Consider the following 14764-nt stretch of genomic DNA (forward strand, 5'->3'; position numbering starts at 1 on the left):
AAAAAAAAAAAAAAAAAAAAACTGCAAGGATTTAGAATGGACTGAAATGCTGCAATCACTATCACTATTTGGTCAAAAATAAAAGGTATCATTTATTGACATGATGTTGGAGAATGTTGGTAAAGATTTGCAGATAGCCCTGTTTGCCCTGATGTTACCAAATGGAGGTGGTGAAGATCATCACTTAAAAATGATTCAGGTGACAGGAATGACAACAACCTATTCATCAGCAAGGTTGAATTTGAAAGTGTAATAAAAGCCTAAATATGACACCACTTTAAGTGACATTTATTCCACCAGCTGCCATATATTTTTAAAAGGTCACAAAATTGTTCCATGTAGACACATTGATAAAGTGCAGATTCTTAAAGGAAGATTTGCTATGCATCATCAGGGAGTCTCTAAAAATTCTCCCGGCACATCTGCAGAGAGAGAGAGAGAGAGGCACAAATGCACAGCTGGCTAAAGAGCCAAGCACTGAGATTTTTGGAGGCATTTTTTTTTCATGTGGAGACTTGATGAAGGGTGATTTCTACTGCTTCACTCGCCCTGGCCAACACTGTCCTCATCCTGACCCATTGGGGTTTTGCGTACTTGAAGTCAGAATCAAAGTTCAGTAACTAAGGAGAGTTTTTATTTGTGTTTACCTGACTGATAGTATTTAAACGATGCTATTCTGGACTTTAAGAGTTAATATACCTTTCTTCCTTAGGACCTCCAATTTTCCAAAACCTCCATTTGGTGCAGCTCCAGCCTTTTAACCTTACTAGCCTGAGTCCCATAGTCAGGGAATAATCACTACACAAACTACCCCTTGCCCTCTGCAAATCCTTAAATTTGAGAGTTAGAAAATCTTACTCTTGAGAAACCCAAGTTCTAGCACATCTGTTACCAAAGTAACTATATAAAAAAAATTAGTTAGCATTTTTCGGTAAGGAGAACAGCTTTGCCAACCACCATTTAACCTCACCATCAACATTACTCAGTTGTCATTTCCTTCAGTACATGGAATCCTTACGCTGGCCCACCATGCTGTCTTGCAGCCCATCTTCACTCTCTGAGCAGACAGACTCATTTTATACTACATTTCCACACTTACTTATGCCTTCACTCTTTTTCTGCTCCCCTTTGGTCTCAATACATGAAAACACACACAAAAACACACTTCCTTTCCTTAAGAGCCTTACTTATAGATGCCAGCCTGCACTACACAGCTAGCAAGACTGCCTCAAAAATAAATAAATAAAGGAAACCTGGAGAGAGCACATATGGAGTTATGGAAGAGTATGTCCTTAACGCCTGGCAGGCCCTGGGTTTAAAACCCAGTAAAACACACAACACACACACACACACACACACACACACACACACCACTAAGAGTATAAAATTAACTTTCCTTTCTATAGTAATCTAGCCTCCTTGAATTCTGAACTTTAGTCAATAAATGGAAGCATTTCTTCTTTGAGCCTATTGGTCTGTTTCTTGTGTTATTTAAGATCAACCACTTAATTAAATACCTCATAAATCCAGTCATTTTTCTATCCTGTAATGCCTTTGGCTAAAGTTCATCATTTCATCCTTTCATCTATTTATTCATTAACCCACACATTTATACATTTACGTATTTTTACATTAATTTGTCCAGTTCATTCATTCATCTATATGCTCATTTATTCATCCACGATTCCTTTTATCCATCCACCCATCCATCCGTTCATCCATCCATCCTTATTGACCCCTTTCCTATTTATCACACACCTTGAACAGAATAAAGTCAACTGTCTTGGGGACTTTATGCAAATGAAGGCAAATAATGCATATGTGGAAGAAAAGAAAGAGAAACGTGTGACAGAAAATAACTAAAGAGGGCACCTTTAGTTAAAAGGCAGACAGGTCAAGAAAGTCCTGTAGTTGCAGAATGCTACCTTCTGGTATAACTCAGCCACTGCAATCAGGAACTCACAGCAGTTGTGGCTGCCTATACCAGGTCTGTACTAGGTAACCTGTACGAGGTTAGACCTAGCAGCAGTCATGAATACATGGAGAGCTTATGGGGCTAAACTTCAACCTGCTAAATTATTGGCTATTGATGAACTCCTGGGGAGGAGAGTTACAATCTTTAGATGTGCACCCACTAAGGATATTTCAGACCCCGATGGTCACTCAAAAAGCCCTAGTGAAACTTAGTGGGTTGGTTCACAAAAGAAAGCAAAAGTCATGAACATGGAGAAGAGGGTTAACAGATATGAAGGCGATAAGAACATGTGAGGTGGTGAGACTCACCGGAATGCATTATATACATGTGTGAAATTGTCAAGGAACAAATTTAAATAATTAATAGAGACATGCCTTTGTAAGGCAATTCCTTTGGCCTCTAGTGGGTGAGAGTGAGTTGGTTGGCCCAGATGTGACAGCAAACACATGGGAGCATCTTCATCTTACTGCTGAAGACAACATAGCTGCCCCCAGCAATGGTGGGAACCTCTGACCTCTATCTTCTTGCTTTTCTCCCCCACCAAAGCTCTTTATCAAAAGTAAGCCTATCTATGCCATGTCCCCACTAAAACATCCTGGTCTGATCTGAGTTGCTCAGGGATCCCCAGGTCTTTCTCAATAGATTCTTCCAACTTACCTCTGTAGCCTCAGGGTCATCACCTGTCATCCCAGCCCCCCGGGTGCAGCTAACCCTCTGCTTTCTTTGCCTTTGTGTCCTGAGAATGAGGAGGATCCTGATGGGGAACAGCAAGAACTTGGAGTTGATTTATCTGGTGTTCAAGTTATGACTCCCTTGACTGTACTTGGAGGATGTTAGATAGATCTGGGTCTTGCCCTTGATCTTGAGTTTCATGTATAGGAAGTGGGGCTAAATGAACCTGAAGATTTATTGCAAGGGGTAATGATCATAGTTATGGAAAGCTGGACAGTATGAGTGATCAGCACTATTGTTGACATATATTGCTGCCTCTATTTAGAACATCCTCCATGATTCTTTGCTTCGTACATTTCTTGATTCTTTGTAGATCTCTCTGCCCTCAGAATATAATTAGTTCCTTTAGGTACCCATAGTAGGATGCATACAACACCACTATGCATGAGTTCCTGATGACAGGAAGTGTGACTTTTAAACACTCTATCACTAGTACTTATTAGAGCCTCACACATAAATAAATATCAAATTAATATTGGTTGAATAATTATTTGAATTATATAGCCTCTTCCTACTTCAAAAACTAGCATTGGCTTATGGCCAAACGATTCAACTTCACAAAAACAGCTTGTCAAGAGCCTAAAAATACAGCTCAATGTTAGCACATCTGCCTAGCATGTGTAAGGCCCTGGGCTTAATCCAGAGCAACCCATATATTTAAGAAGTTGGTCAGCCTACTTAAGTGTGCCAACAAGCACAGCCACTTCACTCAAGGGTGGATCATTAGAGGAGTGTAGATTCAAGTCAAGGTTTATAAAGTCACAGCCAAGAGGGAGAAAACTCAAAAGAGAAGGTCCAATAAGCCGGGATGAATAATATGAAGTGGTATTTGACTTGGTGTGGCTTCTAGAATTCTGCAGAGAGAGAAGGTTCTGTGGGAAGCACCTCCCTGCAGGGATGGTCAAAAGATACGGCCTACACTGGCCATGGAGGGAAGGTGGTCACTCTTATTTCACTACTGTGGATCCTAAACTATCAGAAAGCAGAAGGCTCCTCTTTTGCCTTCTGAGTAATTCAGGTCTGAAGTTTGGATTGATACAAGCCCACCCCATGTGTGTTTGTGGGGGGAGTGAGGTATCAGAGTGGGGCAGTACGTGATTACAGGCTAATGCACAGTGGGACAGCAGTCAGTGGAGGAACTTGAACAGAAATTTCAAATTTGGGATTGCGTGGAGGTGTTTCCTGATATGCAGGAGGTTAATTAAGAAAGGAAAGGAGTCTAAATGAGGTGGGGGACTCCATGGGGCTTGTCCTCAAGTCAGGGCCTGAATGTGATGAGGGCTCATCCACACAGGAGAAGTTACCTGGCCAAGTAGAACCATGGCTGCCTGTATGGAGATGTCATCAAGTATTTAAATATATTAAGTCTAATAGAAGCTGCTTTCTCTCTATCAGAGAAGAGGGAGTCACAGGTTGAAAGAGTAACATTAGAATGAACCATAAGGTATTACATCATGTTTGAAATCATGGTTGACAAGGCAGAAAGCTAAATCTAGAGATGGCTGGAGATGTCTTTTGTGTACTGATTATATACCAGATTCACACTTGTCTACATGATGCTCCTTGACGCCCATACAGAGTCAAAGAACTGTTCATAAACATGTGTAGGTACACATATATTTTGTGCTTACATGTATTTCCAAAATCTGCAGTAGATATGGGAGAAGCAATACCCTAACAATGAAGAGCACATCTCTCATGAAGTCTGGGTTTCTGAATTTTATCCTACACTAAAGGAAATCCTGGTTTCTTGGTGAAAGGGTTCATCCCGAACTGGTACCAAGAATGTACAAAACAAAATCAGAACACCTTGACCTTGATGTGATCCATAGTGAGGATGAGCTCAGATAATAACGGGGCCATGTGTGTGAGCACCTTTATTGGTCTCCTACTGCCCAGATGTGGGATAATTTAGGCATAATAACCTATTAAAAACAGGAAGCCCTGAGGTTGTACAAATATAAATTAGTAAGTGGGATGTTTGAAGAGCAAGATATTTACATGGCTAAAATTAACTTCCTTGAAATACTATTTCATTTCAAAGAGGGAAGCAGTAAGTTTTTCATTAGGGAAAACTGGGCAGCAGCATGCAAGAGCACAGACTTATTTACCTACCTCTTCGCAAGGATTGTAATCTGATTCTGGTCACAAGAAAACACCATACCAACCAGATTGGCTTACAGTCTTCAAAGGTGTCCCAGGAAGATTAATGTCTATTTCAGACGGAGAGGACCAGCCACAACATAAAAGACAGTCACAGCTCTGTACACGATCTTGTGGATCAAAGAGATCTCACTGGGACACCTGGCTAATTTGACTGGAGCTCAGATCACAAAAAAAAATCATTACTTCTAATTGCCACTGCTTACATTAGGCTCATGAAAAGGAAGTCATTACTTCTGTATTTTATCATACATATATGTCACAGCATTTTATATCAGCCCCCACTGGCTTTCATCACTCCTCCTCCTTGTCTCTTACTACTCATCTTCCTTCTCCCAAATAGTCCCCTTTCTGCTTTCCTGTCACACATATTCCATTAACTATAATATCCTAATATATTTGGTAGGATGAAGAAGAAGTCACCAGGTCAGAAACATTCTGCAATGCACTTTCTAGACACTTATGGCTCTTTTAGAAAATATAGCAAAAGGAGGATGAGGAGAAGAAAGAAAAGAAGGAAGAGGACAAAAAAAGAGAGAGATGCAGGGGGCATGTAAACGGGAAGATAGAGAAGTGGACAAAGAGGGGAAGGAGGAAGGAGAAAGTAACAATCTCTTGAGGACTGAAGTGTTCTTGCTATGGTTTACTTATGGAACAGATCAGAGCAAAGGAGGTCAAGGCATGGGTCTGAAGGACAAGCCAAAGATACCTTACTTGCTTCTGAGGTAGGATAGAAACCCAAGGAAGTTAGAGGGCTATAAGAAGGGTCAAGATTGGGCTCATTCAGGGTAGTGTAGCTGTAAACTGCAGACGAAAGGGGAGAAGAACTCTGTTAACTTAGAGTCCAACGGAAACCTCACCAGGTGAAACAGGAATTCTAGCACAATTAGTGCCTGCTGCTAAGGCTAGCCACACAGAGTAAATGTTTGATGCCTATATACCTATTTATGTTAATGTGGCAATGACCCAGGCTTAAGGCTTGAAGGCACATGATTTGGGTACACTGTTCCATAGAGGTGGCCTGAGAATGTCAAGCTTAATTTTGTTTACACTAAAGGGATACAGCCTTTCAGGAGCCATTTATCTTATCAGTTGCTCAGAAATTACCCCGTGTAAGTCAGTACTCACACTCCACCATAGGCCTGAACTATGTATGACTATGGTGAAAGCAATGAGCAGAGTTTCTCCTGTGCATCCTGCTTTATTCCAAGTACAGCCTTTCCTCTGACTCCTCCTGCTTAAGCCTATATTAAGGTATCTTTAATACAATCTCCAACTCTTCTTCATAAACTAACTACTTCTGAAGTCTTTTCAGAGTTCAAGTTCCCCTTTTGGCCTTAAAACTCTAGGGAAACTCCTCAGGCTGCTGGAGTTAACAGTGGGGAGCTCCGCCTCTTACAAAAGAAAACTTAATCTAGCCCCTCTTCTGAAGGTAAAGTTAGTTACCTAGCAAGCATCCATGCATCCCTACTGCGCAGCCTTAAACAAAAACTTCTTAGAAACAAAACTTCAAAGTGACTGTGACCCTAATAAAAGTGTACAGCTTCATGGCAAGAACAGTGAAACAGTTTGAGGAGCAAGGCCTCATTGAATCAAGCCTTCTGTCATTTCCACTCTCTTGGCTGAAATCTTGGTTAGGTAAGAGATCAGGTGATCTCAGCAGTAACCATGATCATGAATCTTGGGGCTTTTGTTCTATGTACTGGGATAGCTTCATTTCCCCATGAAGGTGACTCAAAAGGCAAACATATTTATCATCATCATCATCATCATCATTATTATTATTGTTATTCAGATAGTGATCCTATCACAAGGAGATTCATATTTAAAACATCAGCTTGCTCACAAAATTCACTCATCCAAATAACGCAGTGGGTACTTTATAATAGCTGAATCCCAAGATTAACAATAAAAACCATACCTCAGTTCACTAACTTCTGTTATCTTATGTACCTGAACAGTAACCCTTCCCCCCCCTTTAGGCTTAAGTCAGTTTAAGATGGGTTTTTCCGTTACTTGCTGTATGTATGAAGAGTCAGTCAAACCAGATGTAACAATATAACAAGACAATTAGAAGTAAATATGTTATGACTGGGGACAAATGGGCCCCTGAACAGAGGGGATAAAAGACAGAAGAGCAGGAAGTTGGAGACGTTGTCTTCCTGGCAGCTGGCAGCGGCAAGACAAACAGGGAGAGGTAGGTTTTTGTGTTTATGGATGCGATCATCCAATGAACTCTGTAGATACCCAAAGGTAGGGATCTTGCAAGGTTGTTTTAGGCTGGTAAGGAGGCAGAAATTTGGAATATTCAGGGAAGAAAAAACATGAGAGCTAGAAATTTCAAGCTTTGGGTGGGAGTCTTCAACCACTAAAACTCCCTGGGATGTCATATAATTATGGACCCATCCACAGACTCAGGTAAACTGGTACTGCATTCCATGCCTTCCCCAGTCAGTCTAGCCCAGGAAATTGGTCTTTGTTCCAGTCAGGAAACTTTAAACTAAACCCAGACAGCAGTACCTTAAGCAGTTTGTATCATGGCACATGCAAGGTGACAGCATGAAGCCCACTTTGCTTGGAAGAAAAAGGAAAGAGGGAAAAGGGAAGAGTGAGAGTGGAAGAAAAAAAGAGGAAGAGGGAAGGGAGGCTGAAAGGGAATGAAGAGAAAATGTAGTCCAGATTTCATGCTTCCAAATGTTGATATGGCCAACAGCAGGCTATGCCCTTCCAAATTCTTGAAGATGAAGTCTCAGTTGTTTTCTGTACTTTCAGCAACCACACACTGTAGACGATCTGCTCTATGCCTCATTCTGGGGTTAAAATGTGTCCAGAGTTCTGTCCTGTCTTTGTATTTCTAAAGCTAATGTCGAAGGTCTGGCCACTATCTCTTATCTCAACAAATGCACTGTCTGCAACCCAGTCCCACTTTGTCTGTCTTTCTGCCTGTCCCAACAATTACTTATAGAGCTACTGGCTCCTTAGAGAGCATTGCATTTTGTTTATTAACCCTCTTGTCCTCCTCTACATCTAGAGACTAAAATATCTATGCAAGTAATTGTATGTGTTTGTGTATGACATTTCTCATTTGAAACATTTTTGATGCTTCCCATTGGTTTCACACAATACTCCATTTGTCTATCCAGCCTGCTACCAGGTCTTTAAGTTTGCAGGGTAAGGTGCTCTTCTTCAGTGTATCCTAGAATTCCTCCATGGAATATCTCAGTCACACAGAAAGACTGAAGTCTACTGGACCGTCCTGTGGGCACTTTGCAAATGACATGTTTCCCCTCTGGAAGATACTCTTTACTCAACAAGCACATTCCAGTGTTTTCAGGTTTAACCTCACCATTCTTCCCATTACAGAGTTTTCTTAATTCTGCATTTGAGTTTACTGTTTTCATCTTCAATGATTTCAGAAGACTTCTTACGCTTCTGTTTTGTCGTTTATATGCCCCAGTCATCTTACTAAATTTGGTGTAGACCTCTACAGCCATTAATCTTATCCCCTAATTATAATGAAAGGGCATTGCATGACCACATGGAGTTTTCTGCTCTGTTATGCTGACCCACACAACTCACTCTCTCATAGTCTTTGCGTTCGTCAAGTAAGCGACACTCAACACATGCTCTGTAAATATTTTTTGAATAAATAATCTCCCAAAGGGGTAAATGTTATTCAAGAATGGGTAGTGTGCCAAATTCATTTATATTTCTTTCTTACGGTAGCTAGAAAAAATGGAGTCATAGAAACTGCTGCAGCTTGAATAAAATATCACACTCATACCATGGTCTCTTGGGTTACTACATCCTTGGCTGAATCTAGGACAATTTGTTATTTCTTCATTCCACTAGTACTTACTGAGTATGTGGTGTAGGCTACTCCTTATTATAAACAACATAAATCACATACATGTCAAAGTATAGAAAACAACTGTATATGCTAATAAATGAATCTCCAAACTTTTTCTTGACTCTTGAATCCCATTCTCAAACAACTAAAAAGACTCCTCCTTATAGCTCCTCCCTATACCTTCCTTCAAAGATTATGAAATAAAACTGCAATTATATTTATAGAAGAAGAAAGAGGAGGTAGAGGACAAGGACAAGGAAGGAGAGGAGAAGGAAGAAGGAAAAGAAGAGGATCATGAAAAAAGGGATGGTGATGACTATATTTTCTTTATTTTAAGTTTCATTGCCGTTCCCTCCCAAAACCTTCCAGTCTTCCACTTGGGGACTAAAATTATGTACTAATTTTTCCTGATTTCATGTTTCCCGTACTTGGCATTCCATTCCAGTTCTAAGAAATTACTTTCTTAAAAATCAGTGTTCTTCCTGAAGATACCTGATAAAACAGGTCAGATGAAAGAGGAGGAGGTCCTCCCCAAGCAGTGGACTTGGAAAGGGGCAGGGAGGAGATGAGGGAGGGGGGTGGGGTTGGGAGGGAATGAGGGAGCGGGATATAGCTGGGATACAGAGTTAATAGAATGTAACTAATAATAAAAATAAATCAGTGTTCTTAAAATGACATGCGAGAGAAGGAAGACTCTATGGGAAGACGAAGGCAACCAGTGTGAGGTGGGGGCAAGGATCCAACAGATGACAGGGCAGGGTTATGATAAACAATACTATACACATGTATGGAAATTTCATAAGGAAATTAATTTACAATCTGTATACACTAATAATGAGGGAGGAAAAGTTATCTAACAAAACCAATTACATGAGAGTATTCGACTATACTCTATTCAGAAGACATAGGCTTTGACACTAGATAGCCCAGGAAAAGAGTTCAGACGGTTCAGCCTGATACTAAAGGAATCTCCCAGAATCCACTTCTAATGTCTTGACACAGTCATTTCTACTGTTCTTTCAACAACAGAGACTCTCATCAGTTTATTCTTGGTTTTGTTATCCTGGATCTCTATTCTCTTAGTATTTAGTTTTACCCATTTTATTCCAATTCTGTTTGTATCTGTAGTTTCAAGGACAAATATTAAGATTGTCTCTAATTCTTCCATTTGAATTTATGCTTAGAAAAGCACTGTGGGATTTTATCGGTCTAAACTTGTCTGTTTTTCCTTGTGCTTTGGTGATTTGTACAAAGGACATTCATGACATAGGTATTGATTAAGAATTTGTTGTCTATTATCCTAAAGCATCTAAAACATATCAGAGTCCCAATAAAAGATTGTGAATTCTTTTTTCAACAGTGCAAACTCCCCCAGTGAGCTATATCTAAAGACAAATTAATGTTTTTGAAAAGATGAAAACCTTAAAGAGTTATGTAGGGATTTTAACATACTATTAATTACTATAATAAAATTTGCATGAAAAGAGGTGGACAGGTTAGGAGAAAAAGTAAACTATACAGAAAGATATTAAAATTATTTAGGGTAGTGTAGAATTATGGAATCAATGTTGCCTAATTCGGTGAACAATTGGACCTATCTGTTCAACATATAAAATCATAAGTACACATACATTAAATATATGAACTGGAAAATACACAGTGCCAGAATTTACTGAAATATGAATTATAGAACAATGAATATATTATGCCAATAAAAAAAAGAATCACAGAAAAATGTTTTCAAGATAGCACTTAATAATTCTTGTGACATTTAGTAAAAATTTATATGAAGATTTTGTTTCTTTCTCTTCCTTAAGAGAACAGTTTAGAAGTTGATTGATGCTTTTTTTCCATATCTATATTTGTGTTTCTTTACTTTAGAAGCTTTCAGAAATTATATTTAGGACATCTCTAGTTATAGCAAGAAGATAAAAGGTGATTATTTATAGGCATCATATTCTTGATGATAGGCTTGCAGAAAGAAAATGCAAACATAAATTTTAAATGTCTTTTGAAAAGAGTCAGAATAAAAAGATTAACATAATTTCTCAGAAACCCTGTATTTTTATTACCAAATCTCAATATTCCCTCCAGGCAAAAGAGCAGCTACTTCAAAGATTTATTTGATAGTAAGATGTTTGATTCTTCTTTTTCTTTTTTTAACGTGGAGAGGCCAGGCTTTCCTTCTACCATAGTGTGCTGTGATTTGAATTTTGAATAGTCTCATTACTAAGAATTTGAAAAATAATAGTTCTGTTTTGGCAGACTAAAGAATTAAACCAACAGCAGCAGTAACTAAACAGAATAAATAAATTATAGCCTACATTCTGCAAAAACGATCCATTTAGACACCAGTTGCCTTGACGACAGACTAGCCACTGCTCAGTCTGATGGGGACAGGGCTGGGCCGTGCAGAGCTCCACTTACCTGCCTGTCCACTTCTGGGAGCAGAAGCAGGAGGTACTGCTGGAAGTGCTGAGGGAAGGAGGCAAAGGTGTGCTTGTTTATCAGGGCCCTCAGGTTAGTGTTGACGAGGATAGATCCTGGGGTTTCTATGTCAATGTCCTCAGCTTTGGTCCATTTCAAGTGGCCTGTGGTGAATAAAGCAAGAGGTATGGATTTACTACAGGATGAAAAAACATGTATATGTGTACTCACTGAACATATATATATATATGTGTGTGTGTGTGTGTGTGTATATAAACATATCCAGCAATATGTTTTTTCTATCACTTCTAAAATAATTTCCAGAGAAGAAATCAGAAAACAAAGCCTTTATTCATAAGATTTATATCTGCCTTAGTTAGATTTCAATCAATATTTATTTGAGTCAGATTAGCACCACGTCCTAAAAAAAAAAAAAAAAAAAAAAAGCTCTGTAACTCTGAATGTCTTATTTCTTACTTGGTTTTGTTTTCTGTAACAGGATCTTATAATGCAACCCAGGCATGCCTATAGCTCACTATAGTTCAAGCTGATCTTGAACTTGTGACAATCCTCATGCCTAAGGCTCCTGAGTATGAGGTACAGGTAATCACAAACTGCAAATTGATCAGAAGTTTCAGAGCATTTAGAAGCATAAATAAAAGAAAAATATATGTATGTCCTCTAAGAGTTAACTTCAATAATAGCAATACCTTGTTAAATGCATTAAACGCAGGGAGCTTAAAGATGCTCAGCAAATGCTCTCCCACTGAACTACACCTCTGCTCAGTGCTCTTAATTTGAATAAGCAGACAGCAGCAAAAGCAATTGTGTGCTCCCACCATGTTTCAGGCAGTGAAGTAAAAGCACAGATAATTTTACAAGGTTCCTATTCAAGGTGTTTTCTGAAATTGATAATTTAAGAAACAAATGCTGATAAAAATTACAGACGCGACATCTGAAGGGGTGAGTACATTTTTTTTTTTTCCAGATCATTCCACATTTCAGGGCGCTCTGGTACCCAGTGGCATCTGTGTGTACACTTCCTAACTGGAGATCACCGCAAGTGAAGCGCGATTCATCATAAGCTATTGACAGCTGGCATGTAAGACAGAACTGTCTGGCACTTGAGCTACCTATTATTCTAGAGTATGCTTCAAGTTGGATGTCAGTACAGTATGGTCTCTAAGCTCCCCCTAAACCAGTGCCTGTTCTGCTGAATACAGCTTTGCTAGAATACAGTCATTCCTGGTCTTTTTCGATCCTTCTAGTCTGCTCTTGCAACGTGATCCATAGTGGAAGAGCTGTAGCAAAAACCCAGTACAGTGGCATAAAGTCACTGCCACTACTTTATTTGCTCATCCTTTACATAACAAACAAACAAACAAACAAACAAACAAAGAATGTGTTGATCTTTGTTTTAAAGGATTAAATACAATAAGACTGTAGACAAAAATGCAAGGAATGTCAGTTAGTTTGTGAGTCTCTGTGTTAATCAGGACTGCAAAAAAAAAAGAAAGAAAGAAAAGTAAAGAAAAAGAAAAGAAAAAGCTTCTCTGAAAAGGATTGAGAAAAGAGGCAGTATAATATTGTGTTAATTAAGCAGGATAATAGTAATAGAGCCTATGTCTACCAGCCATGGGAACTGACCCAACTGACATTATCAGGTGTGAATTCTGCCTTGTGGAGTGGACTGAAAAACTATTGGCATTTGACGGCTGTTGAAAGGAAGGTGTTTGGTTTTGATTTTTTTTTTTTTTTAATGGTTGTAACCTCAGATAGGCTTCCCATGTTCTATATGATGGCCCTATCCCCATGTGTATGTAGATAACACTGGGAGGACTTGGCAGGTTTGAAAAAGGGCATATGAGCATGAAAAGGAAAGATGGTGGTAGTGGCATATGAGACAAGTTGGAGGGAGTTATTTGAATGGATTTGATCAAATTATGATACTATATTGAAATTCTCAAACAATAAATTAAAAATAAAGAAACTCAGGGACTGTTATCCATAGTCAGAATGCCCATCCATAGTGATTTCAGAATAAGAAAGGCAGAGGGTAGCAGAAAGGTGATACCTAAAATCAATGAGTGAATGTTTAATATAAGGGCTCACAGCTAAAGCAGAAGAGCAAATTTCATGAAAAAAAAAAAAGTGTACTTATTCCTATTTCCATCTGAGTTGAATTCTATCCAAACCTCAAAAATAAAATATCTTTTTGGCCATTTATTCCATGAAATAATCATCAGGAACAGCAATGAAATGAGTAGAAAGCTTAAATAATTAACAGAGAGAGTGTGCTAATGTCACAGGACCCAGGATAAGTAAAAATAAACTTAGAATGTCATTAGTGGCTGTGATTTTCAAGTGGCAACATCCAAGAACATTTAAATATCCCGAACAGAAATTCTGTTCCTAAGAAACCCTTGCTGATAGAGCTGCTACTGGTTGTTACTGACGAAGAATTTCTACCAAAGAAGAAAATCAGCAACTGTAGCAGCAATGGTGAACCAAAAGTCAAATAACTATGAGTGCCTCTATATAAATGCTAATTGTAGAACAACAATAATGATGAACAGAAGTTCAAATAAAGCAGAACTAAGTTAGGTATATGAAAATAAGAAGGTACATGTGAAAGAAGAATGCGTGCACAACACGGCACTGAGAATGAGTTCCTCTACAGGGAGCCTCAGAAGAACATAGAAAATACAAATTTCCAGATTGATGAGCAGAAGGAAAAACATCAGTCAAAGATCAGTCATTGAAAAAGGAAGAAAAACTAAAATTAAGTTCGAGAAAATTACAACAAACGTAATCAATTTTTTTTATTAGAGTTAAAATGTAAATAGTCCAGATACCTACTATTTTCAATGGATAGTTAAAAAATTCACCTAGATAAGCTAAAAAATACTAGCATATTTAAAACAGCAAAAAAAAAAAAAGAAACAACACAATATTGACACAGACAAGATGGAACACATGAAGGAAACATCACTGAGAATGAAATTGACCATCCGTTCCATGTGTAAGAAATAATGACCTGAATTTCTGAATTCACACGGCAGCCTCAAAGCATAAAGCTGAGAGAAATAAGAAAACAACTGTCATTACAGTGGCAGGAGAAGCCTCAGCCGACGTGGCTAAAAACTAGCATATCAAGGTGTAAAAGGTAATTTGAAACCACAGAAAGCCTTCATAAACCAGCACCCAAACTCATGCAATAAATTGAACACAGAGAACTGCACTAAGCTATTAGATGCAGGCGTTGTGCTATTTGTCACTCAAGGAACAGCAAGGAACATGAACTGGATTATAAAAACACGTCTCTCTCTCTCCAAAAGAAAGAAGTTAATTTTAGCTTCACAACACAAGGCCAGGAAACCTTCAACCCTCCCCCACCTCTAATATATGTTTGGATAATCCAAGGAGTCTATAGTTCTTCAGAAGTCAAAGAAAATTACAGTATTTATAAAATTCTGCTCAATTTATTTAAAAACTAAATTGTCTGTTTTAGAGTGAAGAGAAAAGAGTTTGAAAATTTATGACTTAAGAGCTCAAGTCACTCAGTCCCTGGCTCTCTGATCACCTCCTCCCTGAGGGATGGACAGCCTTACCAGGAC

The 14764-nt window shown here is 38.7% G+C and overlaps 1 protein-coding gene across 1 annotated transcript in view; it reads right to left on the bottom strand.

Annotated features, from left to right (window-relative positions):
* Nucleotides 1-14764, bottom strand: part of Asxl3 (ASXL transcriptional regulator 3) — a 146890-nt gene that overhangs the window by 54594 nt on the left and 77532 nt on the right. The window contains exon 7 of the mRNA XM_055625721.1: nucleotides 11148-11311. Within this exon, the coding sequence (XP_055481696.1) occupies nucleotides 11148-11311 (164 nt within the window). The remainder of the gene's footprint in view (nucleotides 1-11147; nucleotides 11312-14764) is intronic.

Source organism: Psammomys obesus, unplaced genomic scaffold (assembly GCF_907164565.1).
Source record: "Psammomys obesus unplaced genomic scaffold, mPsaObe1.curated_primary_1811, whole genome shotgun sequence".
Lineage (NCBI taxonomy): Eukaryota > Metazoa > Chordata > Mammalia > Rodentia > Muridae > Psammomys > Psammomys obesus.